This window comes from Coregonus clupeaformis, chromosome 24, assembly GCF_020615455.1.
Source record: "Coregonus clupeaformis isolate EN_2021a chromosome 24, ASM2061545v1, whole genome shotgun sequence".
Classification (NCBI taxonomy): Eukaryota; Metazoa; Chordata; class Actinopteri; order Salmoniformes; family Salmonidae; genus Coregonus; species Coregonus clupeaformis.
Genome location: NC_059215.1, coordinates 28544984 through 28559078, shown reverse-complemented (window position 1 = coordinate 28559078; position 14095 = coordinate 28544984). Strand labels below are relative to the sequence as shown.

At 43.8% G+C, this 14095-nt stretch overlaps 1 protein-coding gene across 3 annotated transcripts in view; it reads right to left on the bottom strand.

The window, feature by feature from the left end:
- Positions 1 to 14095, bottom strand: part of LOC121538363 (GRIP1-associated protein 1) — a 55070-nt gene that overhangs the window by 22449 nt on the left and 18526 nt on the right. For all 3 annotated transcript variants that reach the window (XR_005995193.1, XM_041846292.1, XM_041846293.1), the window contains 10 exons: positions 13742 to 13876; positions 13390 to 13485; positions 11133 to 11345; positions 10921 to 11034; positions 10340 to 10417; positions 8168 to 8263; positions 7956 to 8012; positions 7338 to 7437; positions 3374 to 3507; positions 510 to 626 (listed from right to left, as the gene is read on the bottom strand). Coding sequence is in view for 2 of the 3 variants with exons in the window: in XM_041846292.1 (XP_041702226.1) it covers positions 510 to 626; positions 3374 to 3507; positions 7338 to 7437; positions 7956 to 8012; positions 8168 to 8263; positions 10340 to 10417; positions 10921 to 11034; positions 11133 to 11345; positions 13390 to 13485; positions 13742 to 13876 (1140 nt within the window). In the remaining variant the exon portion in view is untranslated. The remainder of the gene's footprint in view (positions 1 to 509; positions 627 to 3373; positions 3508 to 7337; positions 7438 to 7955; positions 8013 to 8167; positions 8264 to 10339; positions 10418 to 10920; positions 11035 to 11132; positions 11346 to 13389; positions 13486 to 13741; positions 13877 to 14095) is intronic.

Below are 14095 nucleotides of genomic sequence, written 5' to 3'. Positions count from 1 at the left end.
AAAGAATACTTAAAAATAAAAATGGTGGGGAGTAGATACTTTTTCTAAACGGTAAAACAGATATGAAAATACTCTCAAATAAAAAAGGTGACATTCTGTACTGTCGCCTCATATGAAACGTGTTCTCAAATCCAAAATGCTGGAGTAGAGACAAATGTAAAAATTGTAGCTTCACTGTGCAAATAAATATGCTAGGGGAGTGGGAAAGGAAAGGGAAAACCTAGTCAGTTGCACAACTGAATGCATTCAACCGAAATGCGTCTTCCTCATTTAACCCAACGTCGATTAAGCTGGGGGAGCAGTTGCTGTTGGGGGTTAACTGCCTTGCTCAAGTGCAGAACGGCTATCTGCCGCCCCATGTATAGTATAGTTAGAAGATATTATACAGTTTATAGTAAATGATAACCAAATTGAAAACGTTGTAGAATGGAGTAGAAGACACATTTCCATCGTTCGCTAGTAACATGGACAATACAGTTGTATTGTAAGTATGAATAGCATGACTCTACCTTCTCCTCCAACATCCACTTCTCTTGCTGCACCTCAGCCAGCCTCAGGAAGAGTTCCCCAACCTCATCATCAGACAGGTCAGCAGGCCGCTGGGACTGGGGGCTGCCGCTGGCGGACTTGGGACACAGAGAACCAGACAACTGTTAAACTTCTGTTCCCTACATAACATTCACTCAGAGACAGAGTCAGACAGAGAGAGAAGCTATTTTGTGCATTCTGTGTAATAGAATTCATTATCTCTGCATCACTGGCTCTAAGCTTGACAGCTCTAATTGTACAGGCTTATCTGTACAATATCTGCACTGTATACAACCTAGGCAGGAGGTCTGTTCAGTACAGAACTGGAATACATTATTATGTTTTAAATTGAATTCTTTAGAGAGTTCTCAGTCTTTCCCGCTCCTTGTCCTCAACAATCCACTTCCCTTGCAAAGAGAAACATTCAGGACACGTGTTTATTCAAAGGGTTATAATAATAGTATCCACGCTATTTATAGGCTATTAACAGCAGCACATAAAAGTGAAACGCATGTGAACTCCCTGTTGAGCTGCCTGTCATAACTGTGGTTGGTGAAAGTTCAGCCTCTCATCTCTGCCTCAGAATGTACAGTTTGTACTCTTGGCAGTTACAAACGCAATGCAAGAGGTGATGTTTTTATGCAGATGACCTCATTGGTTCTCTTTGTGGTTCCTTACATCAAATGATTTATGTTTATTTTATGTGGATTATGCTGTTCTATTGACTACAAAATGTATATTCAACATCCAGATTCTGATTATCTCTACTCTCCAACATCTATCTTGTCAACACTGCATGCCATTGCTTTTACAAACATTGTATGTGCTTTGGCCAGTTTTAGTCTTAAAATACATTTGAGTCATTTCATCCTTTTTAGCCAAAATTAATAATATAGGCTAAACAATTTATAGCTCAGATGATCTCCCCATCATAACCGTTGGGGGGTAAATAACAGCAATTTCCCTGAAAAGAGGAAAATCTGAGCTTTTCAACAATGCCAGAAGTATCACAGTACAACTACTACAGTGAGGGAAAAAAGTATTTGATCCCCTGCTGATTTTGTACATTTGCCCACTGACAAAGAAATGATCAGTCTATAATTTTAATGGTAGGTTTATTTGAACAGTAAGAGACAGAATAACAACAACAAAATCCAGAAAAACGCATGTCAACAATGTTATAAATTGATTTGCATTTTAATGAGGGAAATAAGCATTTGACCCCCTCTCAATCAGAAAGATTTCTGGCTCCCAGGTGTCTTTTATACAGGTAACGAGCTGAGATTAGGAGCACACTCTTAAAGGGAGTGCTCCTAATCTCAGCTTGTTACCTTTATAAAAGACACCTGTCCACAGAAGCAATCAATCAGATTCCAAACTCTCCACCATGGCCAATACCAAAGAGCTCTCCAAGGATGTCAGGGACAAGATTGTAGACCTACACAAGGCTGGAATGGGCTACAAGACCATCGCCAAGCAGCTTGGTGAGAAGGTGACCACAGTTGGTGCGATTATTCGCAAATGGAAGAAACACAAAAGACCTGTCAATCTCCCTCGGCCTGGGGCTCCATGCAAGATCTCACCTCGTGGAGTTGCAATGATTATGAGAACGGTGAGAAATCAGCCCAGAACTACACGGTAGGATCTTGTCAATTATCTCATGGCAGCTGGGACCATAGTCACCAAGAAAACAATTGGTAATACACTACGCCGTGAAGGACTGAAATCCTGCAGCGCCCGCAAGGTCCCCCTGCTCAAGAAAGCAAATATACATTCCCATCTGAAGTTTGCCAATGAACATCTGAATTATTCAGAGGAGAACTGGGTGAAAGTGTTGTGGTCAGATGAGACCAAAATTGAGCTCTTTGGCATCAACTCAATGTGTTTGGAGGAGGAGGAATGCTGCCTATGACCCCAAGAACACCATCCCCACCGTCAAACATGGAGGTGGAAACATTATGCTTTGGGGGTGTTTTTATGCTAAGGGGACAGGACAACTTCACTGCATCAAAGAGACGATGGACGGGGCCATGTACCGTCAAATCTTGGGTGAGAACCTCCTTCCCTCAGCTAGGGCATTGAAAATGGGTCGTGGATGGGTATTCCAGCATGACAATGACCCAAAACACACGGCCAAGGCAACAAAGGAGTGGCTCAAGAAGAAGCACATTAAGGTCCTGGAGTGGCCTAGCCAGTCTCCAGACCTTAATCCCATAGAAAATCTGTGGAGGGAGCTGAAGGTTCGAGTTGCCAAACGTCAGCCTCGAAACCTTAATGACTTGGAGAAGATCTGCAAAGAGGAGTTGAACAAAATCCCTCCTGAGATGTGTGCAAACCTGGTGGCCAACTACAAGAAACGTCTGACCTCTGTGATTGCCAACAAGGGTTTTGCCACCAAGTACTAAGTCATGTTTTGCAGAGAAGTCAAATACTTATTTCCCACATTAAAATGCAAATCAATTTATAACATTTTTGAAATTAGTTTTTCTGGATTGTTTTGTTGTTATTCTGTCTCTCACTGTTCAAATAAGCCTACCATTAAAATTATAGACTGATCATTTCTTTGTCAGTTGGCTAAAAGGGGATCAAATACTTTTTTCCCCTCACTGTATCTTGTTGGTGCTCTGTGCTGACTCGTGTAGTTTAGTGTACTTTGTTGGTGCTCTGTGCGGTGTAGTGTACCTTGTTGGTGCTCTGTGTTGTCTAACCTTGTTGGTGTCTGTGCTGACTGGTGTAGTGTACCTTGTTGGTGTCTGTGCTGACTGGTGTAGTGTACCTTGTTGGTGTCTGTGCTGACTGGTGTAGTGTACCTTGTTGGTGCTCTGTGCTGACTGGTGTAGTGTACCTTGTTGGTGCTCTGTGCAGAGGCGCCCTCCTTCATGATCTCCCCATAGCTGAAGGAGGAGACACTGCTGCTATCTCCCCTCTGCTGCGTACGATTAGGAGAGCTGATCTCTGACAACACCAGCTCCTCCAGGCCTGGAAACACACACTCAATCGAGCAGTCTTGCTAAGGAATTACAGCAGAAGTAATGATTCTAAGTGGGAAAAAAGTAGTTACTGTTCTAACGTCATCAAACACCTTTTGGCATTTTCTTGAAGTGGACAATATTCCCTTTCAGGCCATATCAAAGCAAGGGCACACCACCTCAACCCTCTTAAGTCTGGCAGTTTTTCCAAAAGCTGCATTACAATCATCCCAACAATAACTACAGAACACTGTCAACTAACAACATCCATTATATGTTTTTGATAGGGAAACAAACACTGTAATTAAGTTAGGAGCGATTGTATTGTGCAAAGAGGGAAACCTCAGTCCATAGGCACTGATTCCCCATAGAAACCTAAAGGCTAATGTAGGAAGAACTTCCTGTCTTGGCAGGGATATAGGTATCTACCTGTAAGGCTGCCGCTGATGTGCACTAACTTCCCTTCTGGACACTGGACAAAGATAAAGTTCCCTACTTTAAAATGTCTGATTCTCTACTTTCTGTAGAGCAACCATTAAACATTTAAGGACACCTAGTAAATTATACATGGCCCAAAAGAGGATTGCCCTAGCATCACCAACAACCTACAGGCAGGAAATAAGAGTATGCATTGTTCTGTGGCACATTTTAAGAGGGGGGGGGCACCATAAAATATTAAAGAGGTCTGCATTTTGTTGATGGTGTGTATGGGGTGGGGGTCCCCACAGGAGTAAATGTTTTTAAGATGCCATACACATTACTGAGAAACATCCAGGTACGGCAGTAAGAGGGTAATTCTTCTGTGATAATCTTTGGGTGCCACATGTTAATTTGATTTGTAAAGTAAAGAGCTAAATTGAGGACAGAAGCATGTGGTGCCTAGCCAAGCACACAGCGAATGAGAGCTGTGTCAGGAAGACTTGGAGTTTGGTGTTAGCCAGACTATGTGATGCCATCATGGTAATGGGTAGGGTGTGGGATAAACAAGTAAATATTTAAACCTCACTAGCTTAGTAAATGAACCATGCTCTCCATTTTGATATCACATTTAATTGGTTCAACAATGAGCTGTTCATTCATATACAGTGGGGTCTGAAATTATTGACACCCTTGATAAAGATGAGCAATAATGACTGTATAAAATAAATAATTCAAATACTGAGCTATAATGTATGCAAAAAACACATGGAAATTATATTATACTAATACAATTGCTCAGAGAAAGAGATTTTGTTTAACAATAATACTTTTTTTTCTCTCAAAAAAAGTAGGGGTCAAAATTAGACACCCCTACAGATTCTTATAAATAAAGTAGTTAAAAGTTTAGTATTTGTTCCCATATTCCTAGCATGCAACGACTACATCAAGCTTGTGACTAAAATGACACAATACATTATTTACCATATTTTTTATGTATTTATGTTTAATATATATATATATATATATATATATACTGCTCAAAAAAATTAAGGGAACACTAAAATAACACATCCTAGATCTGAATGAATGAAATAATCTTATTAAATACTTTTTTCTTTACATAGTTGAATGTGCTGACAACAAAATCACACAAAAATGATCAATGGAAATCAAATTTATCAACCCATGGAGGTCTGGATTTGGAGTCACCCTCAAAATTGAAGTGGAAAACCACACTACAGGCTGATCCAACTTTGATGTAATGTCCTTAAAACAAGTCAAAATGAGGCTCAGTAGTGTGTGGCCTCCACGTGCATGTATGACCTCCCTACAACGCCTGGGCATGCTCCTGATGAGGTGGCAGATGGTCTCCTGAGGGATCTCCTCCCAGACCTGGACTAAAGCATCCGCCAACTCCTGGACAGTCTGTGGTGCAACGTGGCGTTGGTGGATGGAGCGAGACATGATGTCCCAGATGTGCTCAATTGGATTCAGGTCTGGGGAACGGGCGGGCCAGTCCATAGCATCAATGCCTTCCTCTTGCAGGAACTGCTGACACACTCCAGCCACATGAGGTCTAGCATTGTCTTGCATTAGGAGGAACCCAGGGCCAACCGCACCAGCATATGGTCTCACAAGGGGTCTGAGGATCTCATCTCGGTACCTAATGGCAGTCAGGCTACCTCTGGCGAGCACATGGAGGGCTGTGCGGCCCCCAAAAGAAATGCCACCCCACACCATGACTAACCCACCGCCAAACCGGTCATGCTGGAGGATGTTGCAGGCAGCAGAACGTTCTCCACGGCGTCTCCAGACTCTGTCACGTCTGTCACATGTGCTCAGTGTGAACCTGCTTTCATCTGTAAAAGAGCACAGGGCGCCAGTGGCGAATTTGCCAATCTTGGTGTTCTCTGGCAAATGCCAAACGTCCTGCACGAGTGTTGGGCTGTAAGCACAACCCCCACCTGTGGACGTCGGGCCCTCATACCACCCTCATGGAGTCTGTTTCTGACCGTTTGAGCAGACACATGCACATTTGTGGCCTGCTGGAGGTCATTTTGCAGGGCTCTGGCAGTGCTCCTCCTGCTCCTCCTTGCACAAAGGCGGAGGTAGCGGTCCTGCTGCTGGGTTGTTGCCCTCCTACGGCCTCCTGCACATCTCCTGATGTACTGGCCTGTCTCCTGGTAGCGCCTCCATGCTCTGGACACTACGCTGACAGACACAGCAAACATTCTTGCCACAGCTCGCATTGATGTGCCATCCTGGATGAGCTGCACTACCTGAGCCACTTGTGTGGGTTGTAGACTCCGTCTCATGCTACCACTAGAGTGAAAGCACCGCCAGCATTCAAAAGTGACCAAAACATCAGCCAGGAAGCATAGGAACTGAGAAGTGGTCTGTGGTCACCACCTGCAGAACCACTCCTTTATTGGGGGTGTCTTGCTAATTGCCTATAATTTCCACCTGTTGTCTATTCCATTTGCACAACAGCATGTGACATTTATTGTCAATCAGTGTTGCTTCCTAAGTGGACAGTTTGATTTCACAGAAGTGTGAATTACTTGGAGTTACATTGTGTTGTTTAAGTGTTCCCTTAATTTTTTTGAGCTGTGTATATATATATATATCACAAAATCTGAAACATTTTAGGGTTTTTAGCAGACCTACTTATCCAAAGTGACTTACAAGAGCAATTACAGTTGCCTGCCTTGCTCAACGACAGATTTTTCACTTAGTCAGCTCCGGGATTGGAAATCAGCAACCTTTCGGTTACTGCCCCAATGCTCTTAACCGCTAAGCTACCTGCCGCACTAAACAAACTGCAAATGCATCCATCAAGTTTGTAGAGTCACAAGCTTGAGTCACCCATTTGTTTTTGTGCATAAAATATAGCTCGGTATTAGAATTATTTGTTTTATAGTCATTGCTCATCTTTATCAAGGGTGTCAATAATTTCGGACCCTATTGTGTGTTTGCCCAGTACTAAAACATAATTGTCTCAAGAAGCTAACGAACAATCACGCCATTGGTCCCAAGCCATTACTAAACATATTTCACTTCTTCAATGTATGATGTTGGTGTACAAAGCACCTCTTTACCTCATTATTTCCTGTCTGTGATGTGTAGAAGTCTGTTTCAGCTAATTTGTAACAAACCACACTGTGACATGGCAGTTTTCATCTGCTCTCTTAGTTATATGTGTTCTGCATATTCTCTTACCTGTGCTCAATGTTTCATGTCTTTGATGATGTAGGCTAACAGACGTTACATCATGGTTCAGTGCATGAGAGGATGTCTTTCAAGCACAGTCAGCCATCTCCCTCCCTCATACGCCAATATATAACATGTACTAGTATATAGACGTTTGCCTGACTACATGAAATGTGTGGAGGTCAACCTGGCTTTCCTATGTCCTCTCACCTGTCCTGGTCTTGGTGTTGGTGAGGATCTCCTGTAGCCGCTCCTGTAGTTTATCAGCTCTCTTCCTCTCCAGCTGTAGTTGCCTCTTCAAGTCTTTCAGCTACAAACAATGTTACAAAGCCCATGAGAGGAGTACACTACTTCCTTTGAAAAACACTGCAGTATACGGGTGGTTTTCAATACAGAGACAACAGTCTGTGACTCAGGGAGAAGCAAGGGTAATCTTAGACAGGCATCAGATTAAGATAAAGAAAACAATCAAATAAGATGACCCATCCTACCCAGAAAACAATTTAGATAGAGGGTGGCTGGAAAAAGGAGCTACAAAGCCCTCGCGACCCCTACGCCTCAGGCTAGCCCATATGCTTGCAATTATCTGCAGAAGCAGATTCTTATCATCAAGGCAGGCATCGAATAATTGGTTACAAGGGGTCAAACTGGCATATTGAAAAGGCTGCCCCGATTCCACTTCTAAAGAGCAGAGTGGGTGCAGCGGCGTGCACTGCCTGCCACCTGTAAGTAAGCATTCCATTTCCTCTCCATAGTAAATGGAAGGGGTCTGACTCATCAGTTTCCCTCAGCTCAGCTGTTAGTGGTAAGACAAAGTGTTCCACTTACTGCTGAACTACCTTTCTTCTCCAGGATCCTCTGGCCATCCACTGTGTCTTTAATCTCCTGTATACCACACCGACAGGGAGAGTACATCATGGAGGTTCTAATGAGAATCATTAGATGACCACACAGGCTCATTATACTGCTTATACTGGAATGTGTACATTTATGGGGGGGTTTAATAGTAGTTTATGCTAATTACAAGGGGGTTAGTTCACCTGCTTCAGTTTTCCAATGGTTTCATTGTGCACATCCCTCTCTTTCTCTACCTCCGTCAACTGCAGCTTCACACTATCTATATCAGATGCCTTTCCCTGAATGAGAAACACAGAATATGTATTCAGTTCTGTTATTTTCCCATATACAATCTTAGAATCTGCTGGGTTTAAGGGAAAACACAATTTTAATCAGTTTCAACATAATTAGGGTTCCATTCACACCATGCTAATGGAATCACTTACAGTAATTACAAGATTAACATAAACAGCTGGACCATGTTTAACAGTTCCTTTTGAAATTAACTTCATGATACAGTACATGACCAAAAGTATGTGGACACCTGCTCGTCAAACGTCTCATTCCAAAATCATGGCCATTAATATGGAGTTGGTCCCCCTTTGCTGCTATAACAGCCTCCACTCTTCTGGGAAGGCTTTCCACTAAATGTTGGAACATTGCTGCGGGAACTTGCTTCCATTCAGCCACAAGAGCATTAGTGAGGTCAGGCATTGATGTTGGGCAATTAGGCCTGGTTCGCAGTCGGCGTTCCAATTAATCCCAAAGGTGTTCGGTGTGGTTGAGGTCAGGGTTCTGTGCAGGCCAGTTCTTCCATACCGATCTCGACAAACCATTTCTGTATGGAACTCCCTTTGTGCACAGGGGCATTGTCAGGCTGAAACAGGAAAGGGCCTTCCCCAAACTGTTGCCACAAAGTTGGAAGCGCAGAATCATCTAGAATATCATTATATGCTGTAGCTAAGGAACTAAGGAGCCTAGCCCGAACCATGAAAAACAGCCCCAGACCATTATTCGTCCTCCACCAAACTTTACAGTTGGCACTATGCATTGGGGCAGGTAGTGTTCTCCTGGCACCCGCCAAACCCAGATTCATCCGTCGGACTGCCAGATGGTGAAGCGTGATTCATCACTCCAGAGAACGGTGTTTCCACTGCTCCAGAGTCCAATGGCGGCGAGCTTTACACCACTCCAGCCAACGCTTGGCATTGCGCCAGGTGAACTTAGGCTTGTGTGAGGCTGCTCGGCCATGGAAACCCATTTCATGTAGCTCCCGACGAACAGTTGTTGTGCTGACATTGTTTCCTGAGGCAGTTTGGAACTCGTTAGTGAGTGTTGCAACCGAGGACAGACAATTTTTACGCGCTGTGTGCTTCACAGTACTCGGCAGTCCTGTTCTGTGAGTTTGTGTGGCCTACCACTTCGCTGCTGAGCCTTTGTTGCTCCTAGATGTTTCCACTTCACCATAACAGCACTTACAGTTGACCGGGGCAGCTCTAGCAGGGCAGAAATTTGACGAACTGACTTGTTGGAAAGATTGCATCCTATGACGGTGCCACATTGAAAGTCACTAAGCTCTTCAGTAAAGCCATTCTACTGCCAATGTTTGTCTATGGAGATTGCATGGCTGTGTGCTCGATTTAATACACCTGTCAGCAACGGGTGTGGCTGAAATAGCTGAATCCACTAATTTGAAGGGGTGTCCACATACTTTTGTATATATAGTGTACTAACAGGATTTTTATTGAAACAGTGGGGGTTCAATTTGGGGGTATGTCACCAAAAACACACACCAGACCACAAACACAATCAGATCATCAAACCTATCAACCCTATTAGCAACCTAAGTGCCACCATATGCTGAATAACGAGAGTTAAAAATAGATGACACTTAATTGCTGAAGATGTACAGTTAAATAAACATCAGGTACTCAGGCGATGAGAATAGCAATTTCAGTCCTGCCTTCATCTCACAGGGCATGCTGCAGTGAACAAAGCCTACATACAATATATATATATATATATTTTTTTTTATGTTGACCCTTTATTTAAATAGGCAAGTCAGTTAAGAACAAATTCTTATTTACAATAACGGCCTACCCCGGCCAAACCCGGACGACACTGGGTCAATTGTGCGCCGCCCTATGGGACTCCCAATCACGGCCGGATTGTGATACAGCCTGGAATAGAACCAGGGGGTCCGTAGTGACACCTCTAGCAATGAGATGTAGTGCCTTAGACCACTGTGCCACTCGGGAGCCCATACACAATACCAGTCAGTATTCCCCTGGGCCAAGATGAAAGTGTCAGAGTGTGTTGCTGTGTACAGCACTCTACCATGTCTGTCTGGGAAGAAGGAAAACAAATGAGTTTACCTCCAGCTGGAGAGAATGTTCCTTCTGCAGCTTCTCTATCTGCTCATGGTGCTCCAGACTGCTTTTCTCCATGCTCTCCTGAACACAGGAAGGAACAACAGGGACAACATTGGAACAAGGCATCACCTAATCAGCAGAACACATCTATTCTTAGCATTCTTTAAAAGGCAAAACTAAATATTAATCATGCTACAAAACAAAAACATCTGAGCAGAAAGAAGAAAGAAACACTAGGGCCACCAAGTGGTCAGTGTTATTATGATGCTTCTACACCTGCATTACTAGCTGTTTGGGGTTTTAGGCTGGGTTTCTGTACAGCACTTCGAGATATTAGCTGATGTACGAAGGGCTATATAAAATAAAATTGATTGATTGATTGATGACAGGGGTTACTCCAGGCATTGAAGAGCTCCACTCAACTGACACTATTGATCACCCTTTAAGCTTATCTTCAATAGCATCTATTCATGTTAATGTAAAATCTTTAAAGTGTATAGTGGTACAACCCAGCATAACTACAAGGCATGGCACTGTAATATCCTAGTGAATAAATCAATGTGAAACTGAAGTTGGTACTGTACCTCAGCCTCTTTGAGTCTGCGTTCGAACCAGCCCTTAGTGCCCTCCATAGACTGGACCTGGGCCTGCAGCTCCTCTACACTCTGCTGCAGACCCTCCAACTCCTTGTTGCGAGCCTAGAGGTCATAGGGCAAAGGTCCCATGAATACACAAGCAGTGTACCTTCTCAAATTATTTTCCCTCATTGGCCCTGACTCGTGTTCCCCCACCCCACCTTCTCATCTCGGAGCTGTGAGCGGATCTCCTCCTCGGTGCGGTTCTTGTCCTCGTGGAGGCCTCTCAGCTCCTTCTCGTAGCGGGCCCGCACCCCCAGCACCTCCTTCTCATGCTGCAGACGCATGTCGCTCAGCTCTTCCTTGTGCCGCGACTTCTCTGTGATTATCTCGATGGCCAGCTCGTCCAGTATGGCCTTCCGCTTGTCTGCTGTCTGCAGGGGGAGGGACACAATGGGAGATGATATCTCTGGATGTTACTACATACAGTGGGGGAAAAAAGTATTTAGTCAGCCACCAATTGTGCAAGTTCTCCCACTTAAAAAGATGAGAGAGGCCTGTAATTTTCATCATAGGTACACGTCAAATGTGACAGACAAAATGAGTAAAAAAAAGCCAGAAAATCATATTGTAGGATTTTTTATGAATTTATTTGCAAATTATGGTGGAAAATAAGTATTTGGTCAATAACAAAAGTTTCTCAATACTTTGTTATATACCCTTTGTTGGCAATGACACAGGTCAAACGTTTTCTGTAAGTCTTCACAAGGTTTTCACACACTGTTGCTGGTATTTTGGCCCATTCCTCCATGCAGATCTCCTCTAAGGCAGTGATGTTTTGGGGCTGTCGCTGGGCAACACGGACTTTCAACTCCCTCCAAAGATTTTCTATGGGGTTGAGATCTGGAGACTGGCTAGGCCACTCCAGGACCTTGAAATGCTTCTTACGAAGCCACTCCTTCGTTGCCCGGGCGGTGTGTTTGGGATCATTGTCATGCTGAAAGACCCAGCCACGTTTCATCTTCAATGCCCTTGCTGATGGAAGGAGGTTTTCACTCAAAATCTCACGATACATGGCCCCATTCATTCTTTCCTTTACACGGATCAGTCGTCCTGGTCCCTTTGCAGAAAAACAGCCCCAAAGCATGATGTTTCCACCCCCATGCTTCACAGTAGGTATGGTGTTCTTTGGATGCAACTCAGCATTCTTTGTCCTCCAAACACGACGAGTTGAGTTTTTACCAACAAGTTCTATTTTGGTTTCATCTGACCATATGACATTCTCCCAATCCTCTTCTGGATCATCCAAATGCACTCTAGCAAACTTCAGACGGGCCTGGACATGTACTGGCTTAAGCAGGGGGACACGTCTGGCACTGCAGGATTTGAGTCCCTGGCGGCGTAGTGTGTTACTGATGGTAGGCTTTGTTACTTTGGTCCCAGCTCTCTGCAGGTCATTCACTAGGTCCCCCCGTGTGGTTCTGGGATTTTTGCTCACCGTTCTTGTGATCATTTTGACCCCACGGGGTGAGATCTTGCGTGGAGCCCCAGATCGAGGGAGATTATCAGTGGTCTTGTATGTCTTCCATTTCCTAATAATTGCTCCCACAGTTGATTTCTTCAAACCAAGCTGCTTACCTATTGCAGATTCAGTCTTCCCAGCCTGGTGCAGGTCTACAATTTTGTTTCTGGTGTCCTTTGACAGCTCTTTGGTCTTGGCCATAGTGGAGTTTGGAGTGTGACTGTTTGAGGTTGTGGACAGGTGTCTTTTATACTGATAACAAGTTCAAACAGGTGCCATTAATACAGGTAACGAGTGGAGGACAGAGGAGCCTCTTAAAGAAGAAGTTACAGGTCTGTGAGAGCCAGAAATCTTGCTTGTTTGTAGGTGACCAAATACTTATTTTCCACCATAATTTGCAAATAAATTCATAAAAAAATCATACAATGTGATTTTCTGGAATTTTTTTCTCATTTTGTCTGTCATAGTTGACGTGTACCTATGATGAAAATTACAGGCCTCTCATCTTTTTAAGTGGGAGAACTTGCACAATTAGTGGCTGACTAAATACTTTTTTCCCCCCACTGTATCTCTGACATTTACTGTGATGATACACGACCAATAACATTCACATCTCACTTAAACTAACCGTAAGACAAACCGTAAGTCAAATAATTTAATCATAATATAAATTGGACTCTGTGATATGCTAAGTCTAAGACAACACATAAGCTAATTGAAGCTGTGATGTCTATTTATGGTCTGTGATCCTGTGGGCAGAAGGAGTGTAGCTTGAGGGAGGTAAACTCAGCACTCCCACCTTCCCTGGGAGAATGCCAATAATTAGAGTGCCATGTGTATTACAGAACAATAGTCACTGTGCTCTAATAACCAGCGCTCTGAGAGTGGGATGAAGGAACAAGCCTCCTGCGTGTGTCTCTGTTCACTCTCTCTCTCGGTGTGTGTGTCACAGAAACCTTTTTAGCCTCCTCCAGCTCTTGCTGTAGCCCGTCTTTCTCCTGGCCAACTTCAGTCAGCTGCTCCAACAGTCTGCTGTTGGCACGGTTCGACTCCTACAGATACATCCGTCAGAGAGGCGCACAGGAGAAAGAGAAGAGTATAAAAAAATTTGCAACGCCAGCTTTTTCCTCCCCGACCTACAATATAAGCACTATATCATAGTAATAACCATAAAAGTAAGGTTTCTGACCTACCAATTAAGATGACCTAGTCCTACATTATTTGTGATAGACAGTGCTCCACATTTGTTTGAGATATATAGGTTCTCTAAGTATGCATGTACTTGGACAATGTGAGGGCCACACATACCTGTAGCTGAGAGTTAAGGTCATCTCTCTGTGCCAGAAAGCTCTCCTGCTCCGTCCGTCGCTGCTGCAGCTCCACATTCAGAGCCGTGTTTTGGTCACGCAAAAGGTTCATCTCCTGAGTCTTCACTGTCTGAATCTAATGGACACACAACACCCACTAGTCAGGACACACTCACCATCACAATGGACCAACATCTGAAGACTTTGTATACAGGTATTGATGGACTTTGTTTAATGAAACATGATAGTGGATCAAATGGGTCAGTAAGGTAGACGTGGAAAAAGTGAGCCAAGAAAAGCAGGTGAGCAGAAGTTGGACATACAATGACGATTTACGATTAACCTTTGTAGGGCA